This window comes from Mchenga conophoros, linkage group LG3 (genome assembly GCF_057382185.1).
Source record: "Mchenga conophoros isolate Kocher_MC1m ecotype Shallow Benthic linkage group LG3, M_conophoros_male_GT1.1, whole genome shotgun sequence".
In the NCBI taxonomy this organism is placed as follows: domain Eukaryota; kingdom Metazoa; phylum Chordata; class Actinopteri; order Cichliformes; family Cichlidae; genus Mchenga; species Mchenga conophoros.
Window position 1 is genome coordinate 62302792 of NC_140528.1, and position 24150 is coordinate 62326941.

The 24150-nt window shown below is 38.4% G+C and overlaps 1 protein-coding gene and 1 long non-coding RNA gene across 2 annotated transcripts; one reads left to right on the top strand and one right to left on the bottom strand.

Moving 5' to 3' along the window:
• The first annotated feature begins 7710 nt into the window (after positions 1–7710).
• LOC146579915 (uncharacterized) lies at positions 7711–8032 on the top strand. The gene is made up of 2 exons (XR_014890884.1): positions 7711–7853; positions 8001–8032. It is a non-coding gene; the product is annotated as an uncharacterized LOC146579915 (long non-coding RNA).
• Positions 8033–10451: 2419 nt separating this feature from the next.
• Positions 10452–23890, bottom strand: LOC146579916 (Fc receptor-like protein 5). Its single transcript, XM_085268033.1, has 17 exons — positions 23758–23890; positions 21174–21227; positions 17939–18217; positions 17558–17818; positions 16977–17249; positions 15681–15945; positions 14917–15200; positions 14526–14801; positions 14024–14323; positions 13537–13797; positions 13037–13285; positions 12754–12861; positions 11410–11472; positions 11244–11303; positions 10852–10914; positions 10571–10633; positions 10452–10459 (listed from the first exon to the last, which is right to left on the bottom strand). The coding sequence occupies exons 1-17, from the start codon at positions 23888–23890 to the stop codon at positions 10452–10454; spliced, it is 3000 nt and encodes a 999-aa protein (XP_085124159.1).
• Positions 23891–24150: the final 260 nt, after the last annotated feature.

Below are 24150 nucleotides of genomic sequence, written 5' to 3' on the forward strand. Positions count from 1 at the left end.
GCGGAGTAGTCGAACGCAGATCCACTGAGAGCTCAACACAGACAGCATTGTCAGAAGAAAAGTTGATAAAATAAATAAAAATTTCGTATTGTTCGATACATATGCGTACCAAACCAAAAACACTGTATCGAACGGTTCAATATTGATACGAGTATTGTTGCTCCCCCTAAAAAAAAAATATATATATATACATATATACATTGATTTGGCTTGATATATATATATATATATATATATATATATATATATATATATATATATATATATATATATATATATATATATATATATATGTTCTTATGCAGTGCCCTTTGCACTGTCTGAGACAGAATTAATTAATTAATTTATTTATTTATTTATTTATTTATTTATTTATTTATTTATTTATCTTTTTAAGTAACTGTTAGTCTGATGTATCTCTCTCTCTCTCTCTCGTTCTCTCTCTCTCCTTTTTTTTTTAGCTTGACCTCACATTTATACTGTATTTTGCATATAGAAGACCGCTCTGGTGAGTTGTAATCTAATTTGTTCTTCATGCACAGATCTTCCTATACCCTTCTCATCTTTCTTAAAACTAAAAATGTGATTTTTGAGTCATTCTGGAGATTCTTTACGTTTTTATGTTGTGATGCCGACCATCAGACTGAGGTGGCAGGTATGAAACTGAGAAAGGTCTGATTCACAGCATGTTTTATTTATGTATTTAATGCCCGTTGGATAATGGAAATCACAGGTGTATTTTTATTGCTGTTTAAATAGTCACAGGGTTTCTAACTTATGAAGTATCAAAGTCTCACCTTTGTTAGAGTTTTTTATCTTTGTAGTATTTGCTTTTGATTGTTTACAACAGGAAATATGTTAACATCCTTCCTCCATACTTCATAAAAAGATATAAAATATATTTGACTGTTAGATTAAATATTATCATGCAGCACTAAAGTGAAAAAGCTCACTTAACCTCAGAATAGATCTGTGAATGTTCTCACTTTGTGCTGGAAATATGTTTTAAATTTGGCTGTGACCCGAAACACAGGAAATGACTCACTGTGTGGCTGAACTGAAGCTAAAGCTTAAGATGAAATCTAAAGACAACATTTACATTCACAGTTACATTTATTATCTGACGGCATAGCAAAGTAACATTAAGTACTAACACATTTAATCTGAAACGATTATTTGTATTACTTGGACATAAACGTACAGACTAGACCTGAACATCTGACTAAAGGTCAAAAAATAGTTAAGAGAATCCAAATATGTGATGTGAAATTTTTGTTTTTTTTAAAGCTGCAATAAAAAAAAAAGGTTTGTTTTGAAAACTGCATGTTGTGGATCAAGTTTATGTAACTCTACCATGTGGAAATGTAAAGTATGCATTTCTAGTATTTAACTTACAAATGTTTTGAATTACATCCTTCATAAAACTAAAGAAATAAACTGTAAACTTATGTATACTTATGTATATTGTATACTTCCATAAAACCAGTTCTACAAAGTCCTGCCCTCTTTCCAAACTATTTAATTGCATGTATAACACCCCATCAGAAGATGTTGTGGTGTATTACCAGCAATATGACTGAATTAACTCTGAACGGTTACCAACACATGATACATTTTTTATTGTAATGTGTAGTTTGTTTGTTTTGTTGTTCTTTTTTTTCCTAAAACAAATAACAATTTAGCAAATTTGTTGTCGGAGCTCAAAACAGAGCTACTGTAGAGGTAGAAGTATTCTTTTTACTGGTTAACTGTATCCTCAGTTTAAGTGAGCAGAACCTGGACTATACATTGTGTAAGTAGAGCACCGCTATTCCCTCCTGAGTTGACTGAGGGGTTTTCCAGAATCACTTTGGCGATGACAATAAGTCTCGTTCTCTAGCCTTATTGTTTTTGCTTCAGCCACTGCCAGAGCCACACACCATTTGGCCCGTTGGTACCTATCACTTGTTTCCTGCGTCCCACAACTTCACCCACCACTTTAACTTGATGGCTCCATGCACCTCAGGTGTCCACCTTTTGGTTCGTGGATCATCACGAGAGGCAACAACCACTTTGCAGCCACAATTTAATACAGTAGTTCTGATGCAGAGCATAAGTTATTTGAATCCCATGTCCCCAGTCTCCCTATCAAAACCCTATGCTATCAAAACTGTGCTGGAGGGGAGAATTGAAGACCTTGCCCCCAGCACACCCTCACTTCACAGTATGGTGTATCAGGCCTGTCTAGCATCCTTTCCCACCATCTGATCCAACTCACCATCAGGTGGTGATCAGCTGACAGCTGAGCTTCTCTCTTTATCAATCATTATTACAGAGTTCAACAGAAGGGATCTAAGAACACAGACACATGTAACTGAGATTTCTATGAGCATTTACATCATGTCAATGCAGAGACTTTTGAGGGCAGTTGCTTATCAATGTGGGAAACAAACTCTGCACAGTTTCTCTTGATGCCCACACAGTTTTTATCAGTAGTCCACCATGTGTCATCATGACAACAGTTTTTGATCCGTTTTCACTGAATGTTATGCATGCTTACATGTAGCAGTGATAATTATTACTATCATTTCAGTACAGATAAATCATAAACATAAACATGTGCCATCCACACAGAGATCAAAGTGAAACTTCCACTGTGCTTTTTGCAACTCGCTGTTGCTTGCTGCACGCTGCTCTATGCACGTTTTAACAGACCCCTTTTGGCTGAAACCACAAGCTGCATTTCCTGTTTTCTAGGTAGCCTGACTCGAAACCATGATGTTTTTCAGTAGATTCACAATAAGCCTGAGGCAGAATAGATCATAATCTACAGTTTGACAGACATGCAGGCATTGGAGCCTGCTCAGAAGAACAAAAAACATTATGCTGCATCTCTATGTTTCCAGTTTGATCTTTTAATGCTTGATATTGTTTCTCAAAACTGTATTTTTAGTAGATCTGGATTTACTGTATTTATGTTTCATTGTTTAATTTTTTTTTTTTTTACATTAATCAAAAAGTCTACTGTATTCTTTATTTCTCCAAGTGACACAAACAGAGGTCAAAAACAGTCTGCTCTGGTGTCCAACAGCTCCAAAGTTCTTCATGTCAAAAACGAAGGTTGTTGATTTTGAGTAGAAATGTCTAAAACTGATATCATAAAATTGGACATCTGCTGATACTGATATGAATCCGATATAGTGTATTTTATAATCAATAAAAGTCAAGTTTTAAAAAAGAAAACACTAAAGCTATTCTTTTATACCTGTATGCAAAACATACTCTGCACCAAAAATATTCCACAGTTCAGCAATACGGATCTTTTTATTTAAACTATTAGCAGAACTTTAAATGTAAGTATTTAAGTAATATTCAAAAAGTAATTTAAAATGCAATTTTATGCAGATTCCAAAAACTCTTTGGCTCTGAAAAATGTGTAATATCAGCACAAAATAATGTTTGCATTCAACAACTTAAAAACAAACAAACAAAAAACAAGAACTTGTAGAATGGACGCTTTTATACTTACAGCTCAACATAAATAGACATCCAGTGGTAAGTATGAAAAAAGTAATTTTCATAGTGTTTTTGAACCACAAAAAAATTGTTTAGCCTGCAACACTGCGTTTTGCAAAGTAAAACTTGAGTCTATCCATTGTACAGTCAGACTTGACAATGCAGAGTCAGGCCATGAAAACGAACAGACGTCGGCGCTCCACATATCGGTTGTTAAGCTTAACATAGGAATGCTTTACAAACATTCAGAGATGAACTTAAACACTTAATTTACTTAATTTTTAACCCTTTAAGACCTACCATAGAACCACGTCCGCCAGGGCTTATAGCATATTTTTATGTTGTAGAGCCATTTTTTGGAGCATTTCAAGTTGCTATACATCAATACAAGCATTATAGCCCAAATTTTAATAATATGTCTGCATTAAGTGCATAGTAATTACATAAATTGCAAAAAAGTGCAATAAACTACAAAATAATTGAAAATCGTTTTTGATTTTTTAACGAAATTTAAGAGGCTTATCCCTCAAAACTGTAAATACAAAAAAGTTGCACAAACTAGTTTCCCACCAAAGGAAAATTATTTTAAGTGTCTTCATAGTTTTATTTTTGAGATACACCAATTTTCATATACTGCAGGAAAAACGAAAAAATATATTATAGTGCAAATTTTCAAAATAACAGCATATGCATCAAAATAAAATATTTCCAGCAGTGCAATATGAGTCCTAAGCATCCCAGAAACGACGCAGAAAGTCATAAAGTCAAACATAACTTTTAAAAACACAAGTATAGGCTCATAAGGCCACGATGGTAAAAAACTACATTTCCGCAAAATGACGTCACTTCCGGTTTCGGGCAGGTCATGCGGTCATGTGATAGTTCACGCTGATCGACGTAGGAAGTGTTACGAACAGCTGATTGGATCGGCAAAGCGTGTTTCTGGAATATTATGTTTTTGTTCCTGCAAGTGCTTTTTATGCAGTTTTTGCAAAGCTTTATGTGGAAGGAAGCTGATGGCATCAGATGTAAGTACAACTCCTCCGGTTTCATATGCAAAAAAAATTATTGCGCTAGCTTATGTGGTTGCAGTGCTACCGGGATTTAAAAATAGTTATGCAAAATGGAGCGTGTCCGCTCCGACCAGCTTTAAAGGGTTAAACAATGGATAATTCGTATATAAACAAATTTATGCTTTTCTCCTCAACAGAGGGCGTTCCCTGATTGAACAACAGCGCCGTAAAATAAGAAGAATGGCGCCTAATTACAGAGTTAGTAATACAGACTTTGTAACATGTCACGTGAAGATTCATCAGCCAGATGAAGTGTTTACTGACAATTGACAGTGATAGCAGACATCATCATCACTATTCCAATCAATCCTCTCCACACAGACAGGCATTAAACACACTCGACTATCACTAAATCAAATTTAACACACATTTGTAATGACGCTAATTCTGTTTACAATAGGGTTCATTCACTCGGTCAGCAGGTGGCAGTATCCTCGTACACTGGGGAGTACTTTGCACATGCGCAGTAAGGATCGGTGAGTCCTGATCCATAACTATCTTTTTATTTTTCATTTTTGTCTACATTATATTGAAATGATTGATTATTGCAAACATTTTAAGAGATACTTATTATTCTTAACATCTTAACAGATACTCTGACCTGTAACTATCGTAAAACGCTTCGACCGGAAGTAGACACCTTTCGCGCATGCCGGGTACCAATCGGGTTTCTGGTACGGATCGGGTAGTGACAGCCACATCCTTAAAATTCAGGGAAATGAAGGACGCATTTGAGGGCTGCATTTCGAGCAGCTTTTGAATTGGGACAGCCTTTGTTGCGTCGCTGTGACGTAATTAGCCTTAAAATGCAGCTTTTGAGGCTGCAGACCCTGAATTGGGATACAGCCTCTGTCTCATCATTTCCCTGTTTTGCGGTAAAACTATATTAAAACATTGTAAAATATTGATAAGAAACACAGCTAAATGTGGGGGTATAAATCAGTGGGTAAACCCTGTTATTTGTTACGTTTTATGAAGTAGAAGGACTGGAAAAATGTCGAAGCCTAGCCAGCCGCGGGCGCCATTTTGGTTTTATTTTGCACTTGTTTCAGGACGTTTAGCTGAATAAGCTCCCTGTTGTATCCTGATATTGTGAATATGAATGTTAATATGCTGTTGGCAGTGAAGAATGACTGTTTACTGGTTCTAAAAAGTGATTTTGAGAATGTTAAAGCTAAAGCTAAGCCTGCCCTGCCAGCATACACATGCCTCTTTCATGTATTTGTGAGCTACTAAGCTAAACTGGTTTAAGACCAAGCACTGGTATGGTGGTTAAAACAATCAGAATACATAGGTATTTGGGTTAAAAGTTAAATACAGGTAAAAATGTATTTGAACATGCATTTGTTGCAAAATGGTGCCAGAGATGTGATGATGCTTTCTGACCTTTAATTTACACTTTCATTCTTTAATCACACAGAACTGCAAATTTAAGAGGCTCGCTATTTTATTCAGACACCACAACAGAAACACAACATAACTAAAACCAGTCGTGATTCTGCTCATCAGCTCCACAAAACTTTGAAACTTTAACAATGATGTCACACATTTTACTGCACATGTAATCTGATTACTAATGATTCAGTGTGTGTAGAGTTCACATTTGTACATGAGGCTGATTCAGGATTCACATTATTGTAGTCAGAGCTCTCCTCTGTGCCATCATGTCTGCCTGTTGTGATGATGGATTATTGTAGTTAATAACATGGAGACTGTCTTCCTCTAAAATTACACAAGTTACAAAAACATTCGACCAATTATTACATTTCATGTTTCTTGTACTCACTCCTCTTATCAAGACCTTCAAGCTGAAATCCAGATGTGACGTTGTTGTATTCATCTGCTGAAATAATGAAGTTTGATCAGTCAGAATAAATATTTACATTTCTTACAGCTCTGCTATTATCAAAGTTTATACTGTTTGTACCACTTCCAGTGTTTCCAGAGCCTCTGATTGATTCATAGACTGAAAGATCACCTACAAGTCATTGAAAATAAGAAAGAAAAAAAAATATTTATTTTTGTTTTTGTTTAATAAGGGATGTTTTTTTTTCTAAAGAGAAAGAAAAAAGTAATAATTTCTGGTCTCACCATGAAGAAGAGAGGAGTAAACCTGAGATTCATTCTGGTTGGATGTTTGTTGTGAAGCAGAGCTTTGATTGGTGCTCTGAGACTGAGTGAGACTGAAACAAATAATGAAAATTTAATGAGGAATAATTCAAAGTTAGCTTCATTTGAAGTTATATAAATGAAAATAAACTGCTGCACCAACCTGTTACAACAGGGTTCTGTAAAAAGCACAAAGATTATTACATCAGTTTGTTTAAAAGTGTCACAGCATCAAAATAAATTATTTTTCCTTTAAAAAGTCAAACAGAAAGTCTCTCACCCTTTATCTGTTTATAGCAACACATCAGCAGCAGCACGGCAATAATTCCACTAACAAGTCCGACGATGAACGGAACGATAAATGAACTTCTTTCACATCCAAAACCTGAAACTAGAAAATGTCAGATTTTGGATCTGAAATCTTAATATAACGAAACAAAAACTGATGTTTACATTGAGATTTTCTGTTTCCTGTCAGAAACTGTCAGCATGACTCTGCTCTGTGGTTTCATGTTGTGACTCCTGTTCTGCACTACTTGCAGTCTTACTTGTAGAATTGTTACAGAACTAATTGTGAATTTATGTTGATTTGGAGATTTGCTGAAAATGATTGTTTCACATTCATAATCCCACCTAGTCTCCTCTCCTTGGATCACATTCCTGACACTGATTCTCTAGACTCCACATTTTACATGACTATTTATGTTCAACCATTTCCAATATGAACATTATTACAATGCCAAAGAGGTTACCATGAGATATAATGCTGTTTGACCTTCATAGTAACCCTCAATCATCAATCTATTCAACATTGCTGAATCTAAACTAACCAGTTGTGTTAATCTGAACTTCTTGGCTGTCCTCTGTGTAGTAAACTGGGTTTCCTCTTCCTCCTCTGCACATGTAGAGTCCTTCCTGTGAGACATTGATTTGTCCATTTGATGGGGAGACAACATCCACTGTGGTATCATCTCTGTACCTGTACTGGAACTGTTTGTATGTTATTTCTCCAGGCCTATAGGGGGCGCAGGTTTGCACAGTTTGCTATGTTGAGCCAATTAGTCACTAAAAGAAGTGTGATAGGAAGTGTTTGCTCATGAGTGAAGCAAGACATGGTGTGTTTTCCTCCGATCCAAAGCCATCCACTCCGTTAAATCCCTTTGAGTGGCAATATGAGTAAGTTTCTTAATTGTGTTTACCTTTAAGAGAGGGTATATGACATTATTGAAGTGATTTGGAAACTTTTGATGTGTTTTATATGTCCACTTAAGTTCAACCCAAGCTAATGTTTATGTGACATTTCTGTATTCTGTATCATTTCAGTTTCACACTTTTTTGCATTAAATCCTGTCCAAATACAACACGTGCCTGTTCCTTGGAGGAAGTGATGCAAGAGAGAGTTTAGCTGGCTGTGAATCTCAATATAGGACACTGGGTCACATTGGGTGCAACAGTACAGTACCAGTAATATTTCCATCCAGATGATGATGATGGGCTCACAGAGCAGGTCAGGGTCACACTGCCCCCTACTGGAACAGCTGTGTTATCAGCTCTCAGTTTGGCCTTTGGTTTATCTGCAATTCAGTTTAGAAAAAGAACAAACAAATAAATGACTGAATCTAAATAATTTAAAAAACTAGATGGAAATGGTGAACATGACCAAATCTTGATGACAAGATAAAATAAACTTTAAACTCGTTTTTATCAACACTGTAAAACTTTTATATTTTCTTTGCAGTATTTAAAAAGTAATTTGTCATGGTCTGGTGACTCCGTGTTTATGAACAAATGAATGAAGCCCATATTTGTCACTTCCAGTTGCCTGCAGTGAAAATGGACCCTTCCCACCTTACATATATTATACAAACATCACATTACAGGTCAGAATAGGTAGCATTTAAGAAAGGCAATGAAAATACACAACATCGGGGACAGGAGGAGAAAAAAAGGACTCGACTCAGACTGCGTTCCACTAGGAGAGCAGTTTGTGTGTGTCTGTGTCAGTTACACGCATATGTCAAGAATCAAGAATCAAGAAAGCCTTTATTTGTCACATGCAAGTTGCCCTGCAGTGAAATGGACAGCATTATGGAAAAACACTGAAATGTACAACACAATGGGCAAGTCGAGAGAGGGAGAGAGTGCGACCACCTTCGTAAAGAGCCAGAGAACAAGAAAAAAAACTGTGTGCGTGTGTGTGTGTGTGTGCATATGTGTGCATGGGTGCGTGTGTGTGTGTGCATGTGTGTGTGTGTGCATGTGTGTGTATCTCATGTTCAGCTGAGAGAAAGTGTCACTATGCCCGGTTAAGCTCAGCAGTCTCCAGTGGACCCAGGTGGCCTTGAAGGAGGGACAAAGAGTTCCAACAACGGTATTGTACGGAGCCCCGCAGGGGACATGGGAGGAAAAAAAATTAAGACGGACTTTTGCGAGAAATGTAGTCAAAGTTTTATAACCTTTTATAACCTTTGACTACACTTCCTGTAGTTTTGAAGGAGGCCCTGCTGAGGAGAGATGAGATTATGCGAATGATCCTGTTACAGAGGTTAAGCACAGTAAAAGTGCTAAAATGGTTCAAATCTTGGTTGCTGTATTCAAAGACACTGTTTCTTTTAAAGCTGTGCATGTAGAAGCCCAATCACATAAAGTTGCTGAACTGAATTGATTTTTATTTAAACAGTGTTGGAGAATAAACTCAGCAGGCAAAGCAACAGTTGACTCATCTCCTCGTTGACACAACACAGTTTGCAGCAACAGTGTGAGGCCAGACCGGCTACACACAGTGAAATCAAATGGCTTCTTTCTTTGGCTTTGATCCCCCAAATTTCATAAACTGTGTCCTGGTGGTTTTAATGTAATTGCACTGAAAGACAAACAGACTGAAGAACTGCTGGTATCACTGCTGTGATTGTGCTTTCTGCTCTCAGTGTGAATCTGACTCTGACTGGCACCAAACACAAGGTTATAATCTCACACAGGCAATCTGTCTTAGCTCAAAACTACACAACAGACGCACCTGATTTATTATTTTTTTTCTTAAAAGTTTCCTCTCTTTACATTCCCTTTTAAATAAATCATTGTAGAGTCACAGTGCACTCAGTTGTGAGTCTGTTTGCACAGTGAGTCTCTTGGAGGGTCTGAATTGTTTTTTGATGTCTTAAAACAGGAAACTTCAGTTTGATTCATAGACCAGCTTACATGAAACTGTCAATCTGAAGGCATCACTCCATCCTGTTAAGAGATAGTCACTGCTACCCCGACATCTGTAGTCTCCACTGTGGGACACTGAAACTCTGCTGATCCTGTATTCACTGGATGTTGGAGGGCTGTTTGTGTTGGGTGCTGTCCATTCATATTTCCACACCTTTCCTTCACCTCCCTGAATCTCACATCTGAGAGTGATTGTCTCACCAGTGAATATCTGAGACCAGCTGTGCTGCAGCGTCACATCAGTCCTGTTGGAAACTTTCCACAGCAAAATTCCTCAGTTAGGACACAAAAGGAATGAATAAACATTTTATAACCCCTGTGGCTGAAACTCCTCCTGCTGGCTGATCTAAGAAAAGGCTGATTAACCAGAGTGAGAAGTTTGCAGTTTGAAATCCTAACAGAATAAAATCAGATGCAGAAATCTGGAACAAATGTTTTATGTTCATGTTTCTGTTCAGATCAATAATTTTAAAACAGCTGAAGTCATTTCAAATATTTGGGCAGCAGAGGAGCAAGAGTGGCTTCATAAAAAGCTTCTTCTTGGCTTTGCTGCTACAGCTCTCCTCACTGACCTGTAAGACAAGCACAAAAAGACAAAGTGATTTCCAACATGTAAAGATATTATGAGCTGAAGACATTTAATAATGTGAAGAATAAATTAGCCTGCATGGCAGCAGAATTACTGAGAGAGCTTCCTGATGTGACTTCAGAATAAACTGCTGCATCAGCTGCAGGACTTGATTTTCCTGTGAATGACGAGAAGATCATTGAAAACAATAATGTCATTAACCAGGAGGAAACTGGATGTCTGCAATAATGCAAAGATAGAACTAGATTTTATTAACCAAGTAATTAGTACGCATGAAGACCTAAATACAAATATTAATATAAACAGATTTACATTGTAAGAGCAGATAAACATGTTGAACAATATTCAGTGGAGATGATGGCAGACTTTGCTCACCTTTGTTTTTCTTGGCTTTTTCTTTTTTGGGCTGTTTGACCTCAGCATACATCAGCCTGTCCTCTAAAAGAGACGTCAGAGCTCAGGACACATTTGTTCAGCACAGATATGATACAAACATGTTGGATACATATGAACTTTAAACTTTTTACAACTACAGGGAAAGAAATCTAAGTAAAAATCATTTGTTGCCTGTGACACTTCAGCTTTGCATGTGTGTGTTTTGTGATTGAGGTCTGGGTCAGAATCTGTGGATGCTGTGATTCAGTAAAGCTGAAACACTGATTAGTAAGTGAATAACTAAACTCCATGTTGACCTATAATTACCTGCAAAATAATGATGTGATGACACGTTCAAGTACAAACACTGAATGAGACTGTTGTGACTGTACCTGCAGCTCCTGTCTTCACATTAGCATAAACAGCACTCTGCTCTGGTTTATGATGCTTCCCTGTGAAGATGATCGAATTCACAAAGAAATTTAATTAATACATTTTTAAACATTTCAAAAACTTTCCAGGCTTTTCTTCTACATTCTATATGTTTTGTGTACTCACACTTATTTCCAAAGTTTTCCAGTTCAATATTAGAGTAAATGACATCTGGGGGTTTATCTGCACCTGAAATGTTCATATTTTAGTTACACAATTGTAAACCAATGACATGGTGCCAGTTTCCTTAAATTAAAAGGCTGTTTCATCTCTAGCTGCTCTGTGCTTTTCACATGATGTCCTGCACCAGTGTTTCAGTGGCTCACACATGAAAAACAACATGACAGATTTTTCAAAGATAAATGAAAAAACAGAAAAACCTTTTACAGAGTTTCATTAGTTGTGTTTAAATCAACAACAGGACTATCAGATATTTTCAGAGCATGAACCCATCATGGTGTTACTGTTTGTGTTGTTCTGATATGAAACAACAACATTTGTGAATTCTTTCAGTCGAGTTAAAGATACAATCAGGTTGTAAAATCCTGTTTGTTTCTGATCTTTTGTGCATGTAGTCAGTTGGTTATTTGGATGAAACTGAACCTAAGAAATGTTCCTGTCAATGGAGATGAATGAAGAGTCAATATTAATAATGATAATAAAGATCGGTTTAAGTGCTGACCACTTACTCGAGGTCTCAGTGTCAGTCATTTCCTGTTTTATTTTCCCCTGTATCTTGTGTCATTCTGTTAACATGTTTTCCATTAGTAACTAAAACACAGTTTTCAGGGTTTTCCATCAGATCCAGTAGTACTATTTTAGTATTTACTCAGCCGGAGTTCCAAGTGATCCGAGGTGATCCCAAAATGTTACATCAATAGCGTACATGCCGATTGACTGGTCAGTGGCATCACTTGATGAGTTACGAGAGCGTCTTGTTGATAAAAAAAAAAAGCCATTTTTGAAACCCGGCAACCCAGAAATGGCTACACAAGCAACACCGTGGCCCCGAGTCTATAGAAAGCCACAGACCGAGCAGCAGGTATATCATCGCCGTGATGTTCACCTTTGTTGAATCATTTGTGACAAATACTAATTAAGTCATGGGGTGCTCGACCACGTCACTATGACGATGACCACGCACATTAGGTGGTACTTGAGCGTGATGGAAAACCAGTCGATCTGAGTAATTACTAATGGAAAAGAGGCTTTAGTTAGTTAGTTCACACCTGTTACTCATCATCTCATTATCATGTGTTTTATAAACTGCCTCAGTTTTCCTTTGCTTTGTCACATCTTTCCTCATAGTTTGTTTTCCTAAGAATTGTAGAAATGTGGTTTCCAACTTTTATTTAAATTTGGATTTGTACTGAGTTTAATTTCTACAATAAAGTCATCATTTAGTTTAGTAACCCTGAAAGATTCCTAATGTAATATGAATAATAATAAAAACAGAAAAGAGGCTCTTACACTTGGACTGTCTGCAGCGATACAACAAGAGCAGGAGAATAATAATGAGAGAGACTCCACAAACCAGTCCAACAATCAACCACACAGGAGATGAAGAGCTGTCAGCTCCTGACACAGTTACTGTGACACAAAACAGAAATTAATTATTAATAAATTATAATCTTATAAACAAATGCATTTATAAAATAGAGCCAAGTGACTTTGAGACTTAAATCAGACAATCTAATGTTCCTTCTCAGTCATTGGTTTAGAAAACTCCATCAGATGTTTTGATCCTGCTCACCTTTAACTGACATCCAGCTCTGTGCTGACTCTCTTCCTGAGTACTGACACTTGTAGAAACCTTCATCAGACTTTGACACTGCAGAGATCTTCAGCTCCCCTCGGGGATCATTTTGAATAAGTTTGTCATTGTGATAGAAAAACACATTGGAAAGTATTTTTTGTGTTCTCAAACTGCAGCTCAGACTAACAGAAGCTCCCTCAGTCACAGGATGAACATGACTCACCAGGATAGGACCATTACCATCATCTGTGACACAATCACACACAATTGTTTCAGTCACATCAGCTGGTGCACACTTTTAGAAAAAGCTGACAAACAATAATAAGAACAGATTGTACAAATGTTCATCATGAAGATCTGATCTTGTGTATTTAAAAACTGCTGTATGTGTTTTATTTTTCCCACATGAAATGACTTCACATACAGCAAAGCTGGAACAAATGTTCATGTGACGTTTAAATCATCCAAATCCAAGTAGTAAATGTATAATAACATACTCTGTACAGTGATGTTGACTGCACTGCTGAACTCTCCTGATCCAGACTCACACCAGTACACTGCAGTATCTGACTTTGATGTGTTGATGTCACATGTGGATCCAGTCATTCTCCTACAGTCAGAGTACAGTCGGCCGTCCTCAGAGAACTTCCTCACTCTCCACTCAGTGAAGTTTCCCTCACAGGTCAGTGAGACAGAGTCAAAGGTGAAGTGTTGCACTCTGTCAGGACTCACTGTGAGAGACGCTGCTGAATGAACATCTGGAAACAACATGCAGTGAAGAGACAAAGCTCACAGATGTTAGGATCAACATATCACAGTGGAAATATTCTTTTACTTTAATGTTTAAAGGTCAGTGCTAAAAGACGCAGTGTTCGTATAATTTTCACCTTCAATGCTACCCCCCCCCCCAAAAAAAAACCCCCATCAATTTACATTTTTTTGCTGTTGCATTACTTGAAAAAAGATAAACAGAATCAAACTGACCTGCAGACCAGACAAACTTTGGTTGACTGTGATCAGTGTGATACTCTGGGTCTCCTCTTCCAGCTCTGCACACATATCCTGCTGTGTGTGTCTGTCCATGAATGATGTAGGAGTCCTGTGCAGTCCCACTGCCATCAGGTAGCAGCTCATAACTGGAGGATTTCTCTGATAGATCAGGAACAGCTTTATACCAGTAGAAGCTCCATCCTGCAGACGGATGTTCAACCTCACAGTTCAGAGTTACTGAGGCTCCAGGACTCAGCCATGATGGAGACACAGTGAGGACAGGACGGGGTTCATCTGTTCAACAAAGATTTTCTCTCAATCTTTCGTCTCTTAACTCTGAATTCAATGTCACTAAAATGTTGACTCACAAATATTTATGATGAACTTTAAGAGTGAGACTATCTAAACATGTCAAATATCTCAACATGTACTAATAAAAACACATTTTTAAAAACTGTTTCTATTTCCAGGTTAAATGAACTATGACTCTACTTACTGTCAGAAACTGTCAGTGTGACTGAATCACTCCACTCTGTTGTTTCATGCTGTGAACTTTTCATTCTGCCCTTACAGCGATAGTTTCCACTGTTGGATGATGAAGCAGATCTAATCCTGTATTCATTTTGATTTGGAGCTTTTATCCTGCTGTTTGTTTCCCACTCATAATCCCACTCAGTGTCTCCTCCATGGATCTCACATCTGACAGTGATTGTCTCTCCTCTGTATATCTCAGACCAGTTTGGATACAGAGTCACAACAGGCCTGTTTGAGGCTGTTACTGTTCAAGAAAGTACAATAAAAACACATGAATGTCAAAAATGTTAATGCCTTTTGTTCTTCATCTTCCTCCTTAATCAGGAATTTATCTGACTTCATGTTAAACTGACCAGTTTTCCCAATCCTGACTGACTGGCTGTCCTCTGTGTAGTAAACTGGGTTTCCTCTTCCTCCTCTGCACCTGTAGAGTCCTTCCTGTGAGACACTGATTTGTCCATTTGAGTGGAAAACTGCATCTTGTGTGGTCAGGGCTTCAGAGGATTTCTCATCTCTGTACCAGTAGTATTTCCATCCAGATGATGATGATGGGCTCACAGAGCAGGTCAGGGTCACACTGCCCCCTACTGGAACAGCTGTGTTATCAGCTCTCAGTTTGGCCTTTGGTTTATCTGCAGTTCAGTTTAGACAAAGAACAAAAGTCAATGACTGAATCAAACCAGTTGAAATAACTTGGTGGAAATATGGAAATAATAAATATCACATAACTTTAATGGTGAAGCTGCAACAAACTGTACAACTATCACACAAACACAACACTAATCTTTCATATTTAATTTGCTGCATTTCTAAGTTAAAAACACACATGAGGAACAATCAGTGGATTTAATGTTTCTTAGTGGATGTGGTGGAGCAGCTGAGACAGATTCAGCATTTGTTCTGCATTTCATCTTTCATGTATTAGAGCTGCACAGCAGAGAAGTTACTCTCATATGTTTTGTTCTCTTCACTGTGAATAAAAAGCTGCTGTTCAGGTTTTTGTTGTTGGAATAAAAACTAAACATTTTACTGACCAACATGAAAGACAGTTATAAAGCTGTAAGAAAGAAGAAGTGCTTTTTCCTTATTTAGATACTCTGGATGAAAGATCTTACATGACACAGTCAGTGTGATGATATCACTCCACTCTGAGAAGAAATAGTCCCTTCTGCCCCGGCAGCTGTATCCTCCACTGTCAGACTCAGTAGCTCTGATGATTCTGTATTCATTGGATGTTGGAGGTGTGTTTAACTTGGCTGCTCTCCATTCATACGTCCACTGAGCTCCTTCACCTCCCTGAATCTCACATCTGACAGTGACTGTCTCACCGCTGTATATCTGAGTCCAGGATGGCTGCAGGGTCACAGTGGGCTTACTGGGAACTGTTCACAGAAAAATATCCAGTTAGAGACAAATAGAAACATAAAAATTCTGCTGTTTAAAACATGAGAGTAACGTGAGTGAAAAAAATAAACCTCCAACAGGCTACAGGGTTAAACCACACCTCGGGCCAGTCTGACCACAGATAACTGTTTTGATTCTGGCACAAATCCCACTTGGCAAAATAGCTACAAACAGCAAAAAGACAGTGAAAACCAGGCCAGAGGCAGGACGGCTTCATCAGGATGCACTGAGATATTTTCAAACACCCTGACCTGTAGCTGGTTTTTGATAGCATACTGTGCTACATGAAGAACTGTATAGCACAGCTGCACAGTAGCACAGAGGAAATAGCTCCACAGGGTTATACAGGTCACCCAGAGGATAGTCGGCCATCCTTTGCCCTCACTTGAAGAACTGCACAGCTCCCGCAGTCTCAGGAACACGAAGAAAATCCTTCAGGATCCATCTCACCCAGGTCATGCACTGTTTGAACGTCTACCTTCAGGCAGACATTTCAGAGCCATAAAGACAAGAACTAACAAACTAAGGAACAGCTTTGATCCCTCAGCCATCACCATGCTGAACACTGAACAATCAGATCCAACACAACTCTCATATACAGTGTTTACATTGTTACAGCACAGTCTCATGTTTACACCTGCAGGTACGGCTGGTATTTACATCAACACTGTAACACAGAAACATTTGTTTTGTTGTTTGTTATTAAAACAAAATCTGAAACTTTTCACTGCAAGATCTCATTTTTCTTTGGAATTTGAACTTTTGTAGCTAAAACACATTTTTTAAAGGTCTGAATCGTTTTGTTGATGTTTTTTGGAGAGCACATTCTCTGTGAGGGTGAGTCCTTAATCTCACAATTTTGGACTTAAATCAAAAACAAAGTTAAATAAATGTTTCTATTTTCCCACCTCTCCAAGTAATCTTAATGAACAGAAAACTCATCTAAGGGTTAACAAACTCACAGCTATATGACCTCTTAGTCTGGTAGAAATAAAATAATTAAACTCACGAGTTTCTGTAACTGTGACGTCACTGCTGTCCTCTGTGTAGTAAACTGGATCTCCTCTCCCTCCTCTGCAGTGGTACAGACCTCCTTGTGAGACACTAATAACTCTGTTTGCTTCATTTCCTCTCATGAGCTGAGCTTCAGAAGAGACTGAATCACGTCTGAACCAGTCAAACTTCCAGCCAGCAGAGCCCTCCACAGAGCAGCTCAGTGTCACACTGCCCCCTGCTGGTATGACTGAACTTTGTGCTGTCAGTGTGGCTCTGGGTTTACTTGCTGTTGAAGAAACAAAAAATAAAACATTAAATCATTACCAAGAATACTCTTGTCACAGTACTGATCAAACTTTAAACATTCGCTGAGTAATTAATCTAAAAACATAAACAGAAATTGGTAATCCTTCATGTAGTCATGGGAGTAGAGAACTGGATCACAGTAGTCCCAGTCCTGGGAATTGTTAGTCCACTTGCTGAGACAATGATCCTGCTGCCTGCAGACAGCTGGATCATTGTTGGAGTTTTCCTGTTAAGACAGATGTAAACATGAAAACATGAAATGTCAGCATGAATCATGGTCCAACTCACATGAAACTGTCAGTCTGAAGGCATCACTCCATCCTGTTAAGAGATAGTCACTGCTACCCCGACATCTGTAGTCGCCACTGTGGGACACTGAAACTCTGCTGATCCTGTATTCACTGGATGTTGGAGGGCTGTTTGTGTTGGGTGCTGTCCATTCATATTTCCACACCTTTCCTTCACCTCCCTGAATCTCACATCTGAGAGTGATTGTCTCACCAGTGAATATCTGAGACCAGCTGTGCTGTAGTTTCACAGCAGCCCAAACTGTTCAACAAACAAATAAACAGAAACAAATCATGTGGGAGCAAAAATACATTTAAATATATTAAGTCTTACTTTAATTTAAACATGAATTTGTTGCATTTCAGAAAAAAACCCATAAACATTCACCTTGTTTCTGAATTGTAACTGCAGCACTGTCCTCTGTGGAGAAAACTGGATCTCCTCTCCCTCCTCTGCAGTAATAGATGCCTCCTTCTGAAATACTGATCGTGTGCTCTGATGTTCCAGCTCCTATTTTCTGATCTCCAGAAAACTCTGAATCACGTCTGAACCAGTCAAACTTCCAGCCAGCAGAGCCCTCCACAGAGCAGTTCAGTGTCACACTGCCCCCTGCTGGTATGACTGAACGTTGTGCTGTCAGTGTGGCTCTGGGTTTACTTGCTGTTGATGTTACAGGAAAGACAAACAGACTGTCAGTTGCTTCAGGAAAAACTTTATTATATAACAAATAAAGATTTCAACATAAAAACTCAATAGTAATTTAAAAAAATCCAATTTATTTTTATTAATTTATAATTTATGTATTTTTTTAATTCAGTAAGTGCTTAATAGGTCACAACCCTGGATGATGGGTTAAGAAGATGGATGGAGTTCAATAATAGATCTCAGGTTTCTCAGTGTGATCATCACACTTGATGCAAACAGGAACCAACAGTACAAGAAAAAAAGTGTCTTCAAAGCAAATTTGATGAGAATCAACAACTGGCAGCAGCACACATGAGGACAGCACAGGTATCTCAGCTAACTGTTAGCCAGCTAGAGAGCCAGGAGCTAACACTGGATGTATATAACATGATGAAAACTTTATCAGAGTGAATCAAGAATCAGGTGAGACTGTTTTTATGCTCTGTCACCAAACTGTACTCCTAAATGCAGAGACAGGTGAACTATACACTGTTAGCTGATCTGAGGCCAGTTGATTGTGGTCGCTCTTATTATCAGATTTTTTGTTAATCTGTTTTTTATTTAAATGTTTGTTTTAAGGATCATGATCACATAAATATATATGCATAAAGATGCATAACCAGTGCACAGTCAGCAGCATTTATCAGTCATAATTTACACAGATGTTTTTCATACTGTATGCTATCCCCGACCCCAACCAGGGCTGTGATGTGATAACAGAACTCTTCTCTGTTGATGATCAGCCTTTTCTTTTTTCAGCATCTGTATTTTCCATCGTCAGACAGCAGCTCTGCTCATTCTGTATTTATTGATCATGTTTGATCCACAACTTCAAATAAATTATAAAAACAAAATAATTGTGTATAATTCTGAGCTGCAGTGGTGGAAACCAGGGCCGCGCAGAGAGGTTTAAAGGGGCGGGTGCTCAAAGTTAAAAAGGGGCACATTGAACCAGGCTGAATAACAACAACACACACTCATCAAGAATCTAATATGGGAAGGGCAGGGGATTGTTGATCTGAGACTGTAGACATTAAAAAGTCCATAGGAGAGATGGTAGCTGATTAAACAAGTATCATGAGATAATAACAAAATGCAAAGATTGGTGACAGCGCTTGGAACCATAAGGACACAAAAAACTTTGAGAAATAATTTAGGCTCTGCCTGTGAATCACTCTTTGCTTCTCTTCTTCCTTCCATCCCATCTTTTCATATATCACTCTCCACTTGCTGTCTATGTGAGAACAAGGCACAACTTGCTATTGCAATAAACTATAATCTAATTATCCACACCTAACAACTCTTGCACTTAATCTATAATAAAATGATGACAGAAAAATGTTATAGCCCTGCCTTTAATAGCCTCACACAGCTCCTACTGTTTCCTCCTCATGTCCTTACCAGGCATGTCTGGACAATGTTATATCATGAGTAATATTTTTTTTTAAAAATCCATCTAAATAAAACACACACATGCACGCACACACAGTGACATTTTAGACCTTCTTCAGAATACTGTATATACTATGGGCATCATGGTGCTGATCCAGAATCCTTACATTATTATTTATTACTAGAGCTACAATAATAAAGCAATGAGGAGGGGGAAGTAATAAATATGAAATAATGTATTTATGATGATTCCATTTGTTTCACTATCCACTCTGTGCAGGGCAAAGCTTATTACATTTTTAAACTGTAGAGATACAATAATTTTACTGCTGTAAAATCCAAATTTTGTCTTATTTAAAATATAAATCTAATATAATCTGCTTCTTAATGTATGTTCTTTAAAATACAGCTTGCGTTTTTTAATATATTATAATTATAATAATTATTATGTGGACATGCATATTAGATCGTTTTTTAGTGAAATATAATCCCTCCAGAAAGGCAGGAAAAGCCCGGAAACTTACTTTAAAACTAAATATGTTTCTAAATACTTTAGAACTAAATATGTTATAAATACTTTAAAACTAAATATGTTCCCTAAAACGGTGACAGAGCTACAGACCCATGACAGCCTTACACAGGTAGCCAGCAGCTATGACCAGCACTACTTGTGCAGTTAATAAAAGGACAGGTAATGTTTGTCGCGCTGTTGCACACACAGCACGCTCGTTTGTTTCAGTTCGTCAGTTGCAACAAGACATCTTACCAACGTGTACATAATAAGCTAATACTCCTGTGTGCTACACACTACAGTGTACGCTGTACACCTACTTACTGGGTTTGTCGCATCAGTCTGTGTCTCTGAGTTAACTTGTGTTTCTCCTACAGCTCCGGACCGCTAAAAATGCGCGTGCTCTTTGTGAGCTCGTTCCCGGCTCGTAACCAGCGCGTTCTGCCGTCAAGGGCGATCATTGGTTAAATGTGATCATGTGACTGATGCAAGCCAGATCCTTTTATTTAGCAAAACTGTGATCAATAGTTAAATATTATTGTTGAGGGGCACAGACAAGACTCCGCACGCACACACACATAAAAAAAATAAAATAAAAGAATTTTTATTTAAAAAAAAGTTGCCTCAACAAAAGGGCACTTTGGGCACCCATCAGGAAAGGGGCGGGTGCTCAAGCCCCTCTAGCCCCCCCCCTGCACGTACCTGGTGGAAACTACACATGTGCAAGTACTGAAGAAACTGAGATCATCACATCTGTGTTTAATGTTTGTTACGATTTTCTCTGATTTTGTTACTAAACTAAAACAAAGAACAATATGACTCAATGAAATGTGTCCAACTTACATGATACAGTCAGTGTGATGATGTCACTGCAGACTGAAAGACTCATGGTGCAGCAGCTGTATCCTCCACTGTCAGCCTCAGTAGCTCTGCTGATTATGTATTCAGATGCTGATGGTCTGATTAATGTGCCATCTCTCCATACAAACAGCGACTGACTTCCTTCACATCTGACAGTGACTGTCTCACTGCTGTATATCTGAGGCCAGGATGGTTCGAGGATCACGGTGGGCTTATTGGGAACTGTTCACATAAACACATCAAGTTAGAGATTGATGGAAGCATAAAGTCATTTTGAAGCTGAACTGATTTTATTGCTGCTGTTAAGAGTCAAAAGATTTACTGCATCCTGGTGACATTTGGACTTGACAATAATAAGATGTGTTTTTATGAAACAAATTAAAGCAGTTAATTAATATTCTGAGTAAAACCACAGAGTGACTGCACAGACCTGCAGGATTTAACTCACTCACTGTTTATAAACCCATTTAGTATCTTAAATAAAACGATGCACAAACAGAGAAACAGGATGTGATTTAAAATGGTGCATGAAATACAAAATATCAGATTAATATTATACATATTATATAAATGTGAAGAAATGAAAGAAACATTTCTCACCTTCAGCATTAACGTAGAAGAGAGAACCGAGCACTAAAGTAAAGATTAAACATCATCAGGATCAAACTGACAGAAAATCAAACTCAAAATGAACAAAAGTGTTTTTTAAAGATTAATTTTCACATGACACAGTTACTGCTCATCAAAATATTTCTGTGCATAAAACACTATTAATATATGAACTTGTACACAACAATGAGTCAAGTGCAACAAGCAGCGATGTATCCAACACGATACTCCAGACTAAACTGAACCAAGGAACCAGCCAACATTTGTCTGTAACTTTCATAAACATCACAAATATGCTTTGTTCAAACTCTCACATAAACACTTCAAACCAGTGATACACTCTAATTCTCACACATGAGAAACACTTTCATTAATCAGTGCCATTCAAACAATGTCACAAATGTACTTACACAATAACCCCGTCATGCAGAGCAAAGAGTGCCCCATCCTCACATCCAGCCCTGCTGCACTCTGATCCTCAGCTGATCTCAAACACTTTGACTTTACATCAATAATAAAAAGAGAAGCTGCATTTAATACAGATAAGACCAGAGTGTTTCTTCTGACTGTGGCCTCTCTGTGCTTCCTTTCCTTTTATACAAACCTCAAACAGCTCCTGTAGCTTTGACCACAGCAGTTGTGTGACGTGTTCACATTTCCTGTCCACTGCAAACATGCAGGCTTGCTTCTTGTGTTTGCTTCTTACCTTCTGTTGTTTCAGGTCAGGTGACATATTTACCAGGCCATAGTCATGTTTTATTATTATTTATTTTTATTCTTTTATGTGATTTGTGCAGTGTCCTGTGTGGACATCATAAAGCTGCGATATTTTATCTCGAGTCATCTTATCAGTCAATGTTTGTGTAGATCCACAGACATTTATTGTGCCATACATGAATGCTGTCTTCCCAAAATGTATTGTTTTCAGTTTCTGGCCACCACACTCACTCACTCTCCAGGATTATGCACAGACAATGATCTCCAAATATTTATTTGGTTTCATCTGCTTCCAATATCATATCAAATATCACTCATACGAAGGTGCCAGTGTTCACATTTTGAACAGACAAGTATGATGGTTTGAAAGAGGAGTGAAAGAGGCCGTCTATGTCTACTGTGAATGACCATCATTAACCAGAGGTGGTGCCTTATGGCGTCAGCTGTCAGCCAACTACAATCCTGTTTTGAGATCTCTTCCCAGGCACATCAACCCCCACTAGTATCTTTCTTCAAGTGACCTCAATACATCACATGATGGGGTGAGGCAACCTCTCACAGCATTCTCACCCAAAATCTCCGGTGATAATTTCTGAATAAGCCAGAAGTTTTTTTGTTTTTTTAGTGGAACTAAACTCACATTTACCGCTTGGAAAGTCTGAGCAGACACACATACTGTGAGTTAACAATCCAAGATGGCAGCACTGAACCTAAAACGACAGTCAAACTGTAAACTTTTATTTGTACTGCCACTCTTTTGTATTTTTGAATCACTAAATAAGCCAAACACAGAACACTGATTAGCTTTGATTCATGAATGTGTTTTTTAAGTCCAAAAACTTATAGGTCTATAATGACCCACACCTTTTTTCACAGCTTGGCTCATGTGATGACTCACGTCATTAATTGTGAGTCTTTGACCAACTTAAAGTAAAACCCTCACTGAGGTTGTCTGTGAAGGTTCTCAGTCATCCAGGTCATCGTAGTCAAAGGAGCTTGCAGAGAAAAGCGTCTGGACTTCTTTAAGTTGCTTGAAGACGTTTCACCTCTCATCCGAGAAGCTTCTTCAGTTCTAAGGTCAAATGGTGGAGAGTCCCAGATATAAACCTAGTGGGAGTATCCCCCCACAGAGGGACAAAAGGACCCCCTGATGATCCTCTAATCGCCTGAGCCAAGGGTTACTCCCACTAGGTCCACCAGATCTGGAGTCGCTTCAGAGGGGCAGAAGTTTTTTTCCCCCAGAGAATCGACACATTGCCATCTGTTCTTCTCCCTGCAGACAACTTGGTGCACTCCTCACCACAGGCTCTTCTCTGTGCCTTCCCTCCATACCCCTCCTCCAGTTATTCCTTCACTAGGTCCAGACCGAGGAGTTGATCCTGGTGACCCCTCTTTGGCCACACATGCTAGTTTTCAGTTATCCTGCCAGTCATGACCAGGACACCCCCGGAGCTCCCTGTTCTGAGGGACCTCCTGTCCCAGGTGAGGGGGTCACTGTTCCATCTTTTCCCAGTAGGGCTCAGGGTGACAGCCTGTACCCTGAGAGTGAGAGGCTCCATGCCTGGCCTGATCTAAAAGTGAGAATGCTGCAGGAGTTTTGTGTGCCATCCACCAGGACTGCCTACTGCTTTCTTTGGGGGCTGTTTGCCTCCTGGTGTGCGGCCTGTGTGACCCCATCTGAATTTCACCTGTCCAAGTCAGTGGAGTTATGAATATTCCTCACAGGGGACCTGCACAAGGAGGCAGCTGGGAGCCAGGTTGCCCTGTGCCATCTCTGTGCTTTGGCACAGAACTTCTTACTTATCCGGCCGTTCAGGAA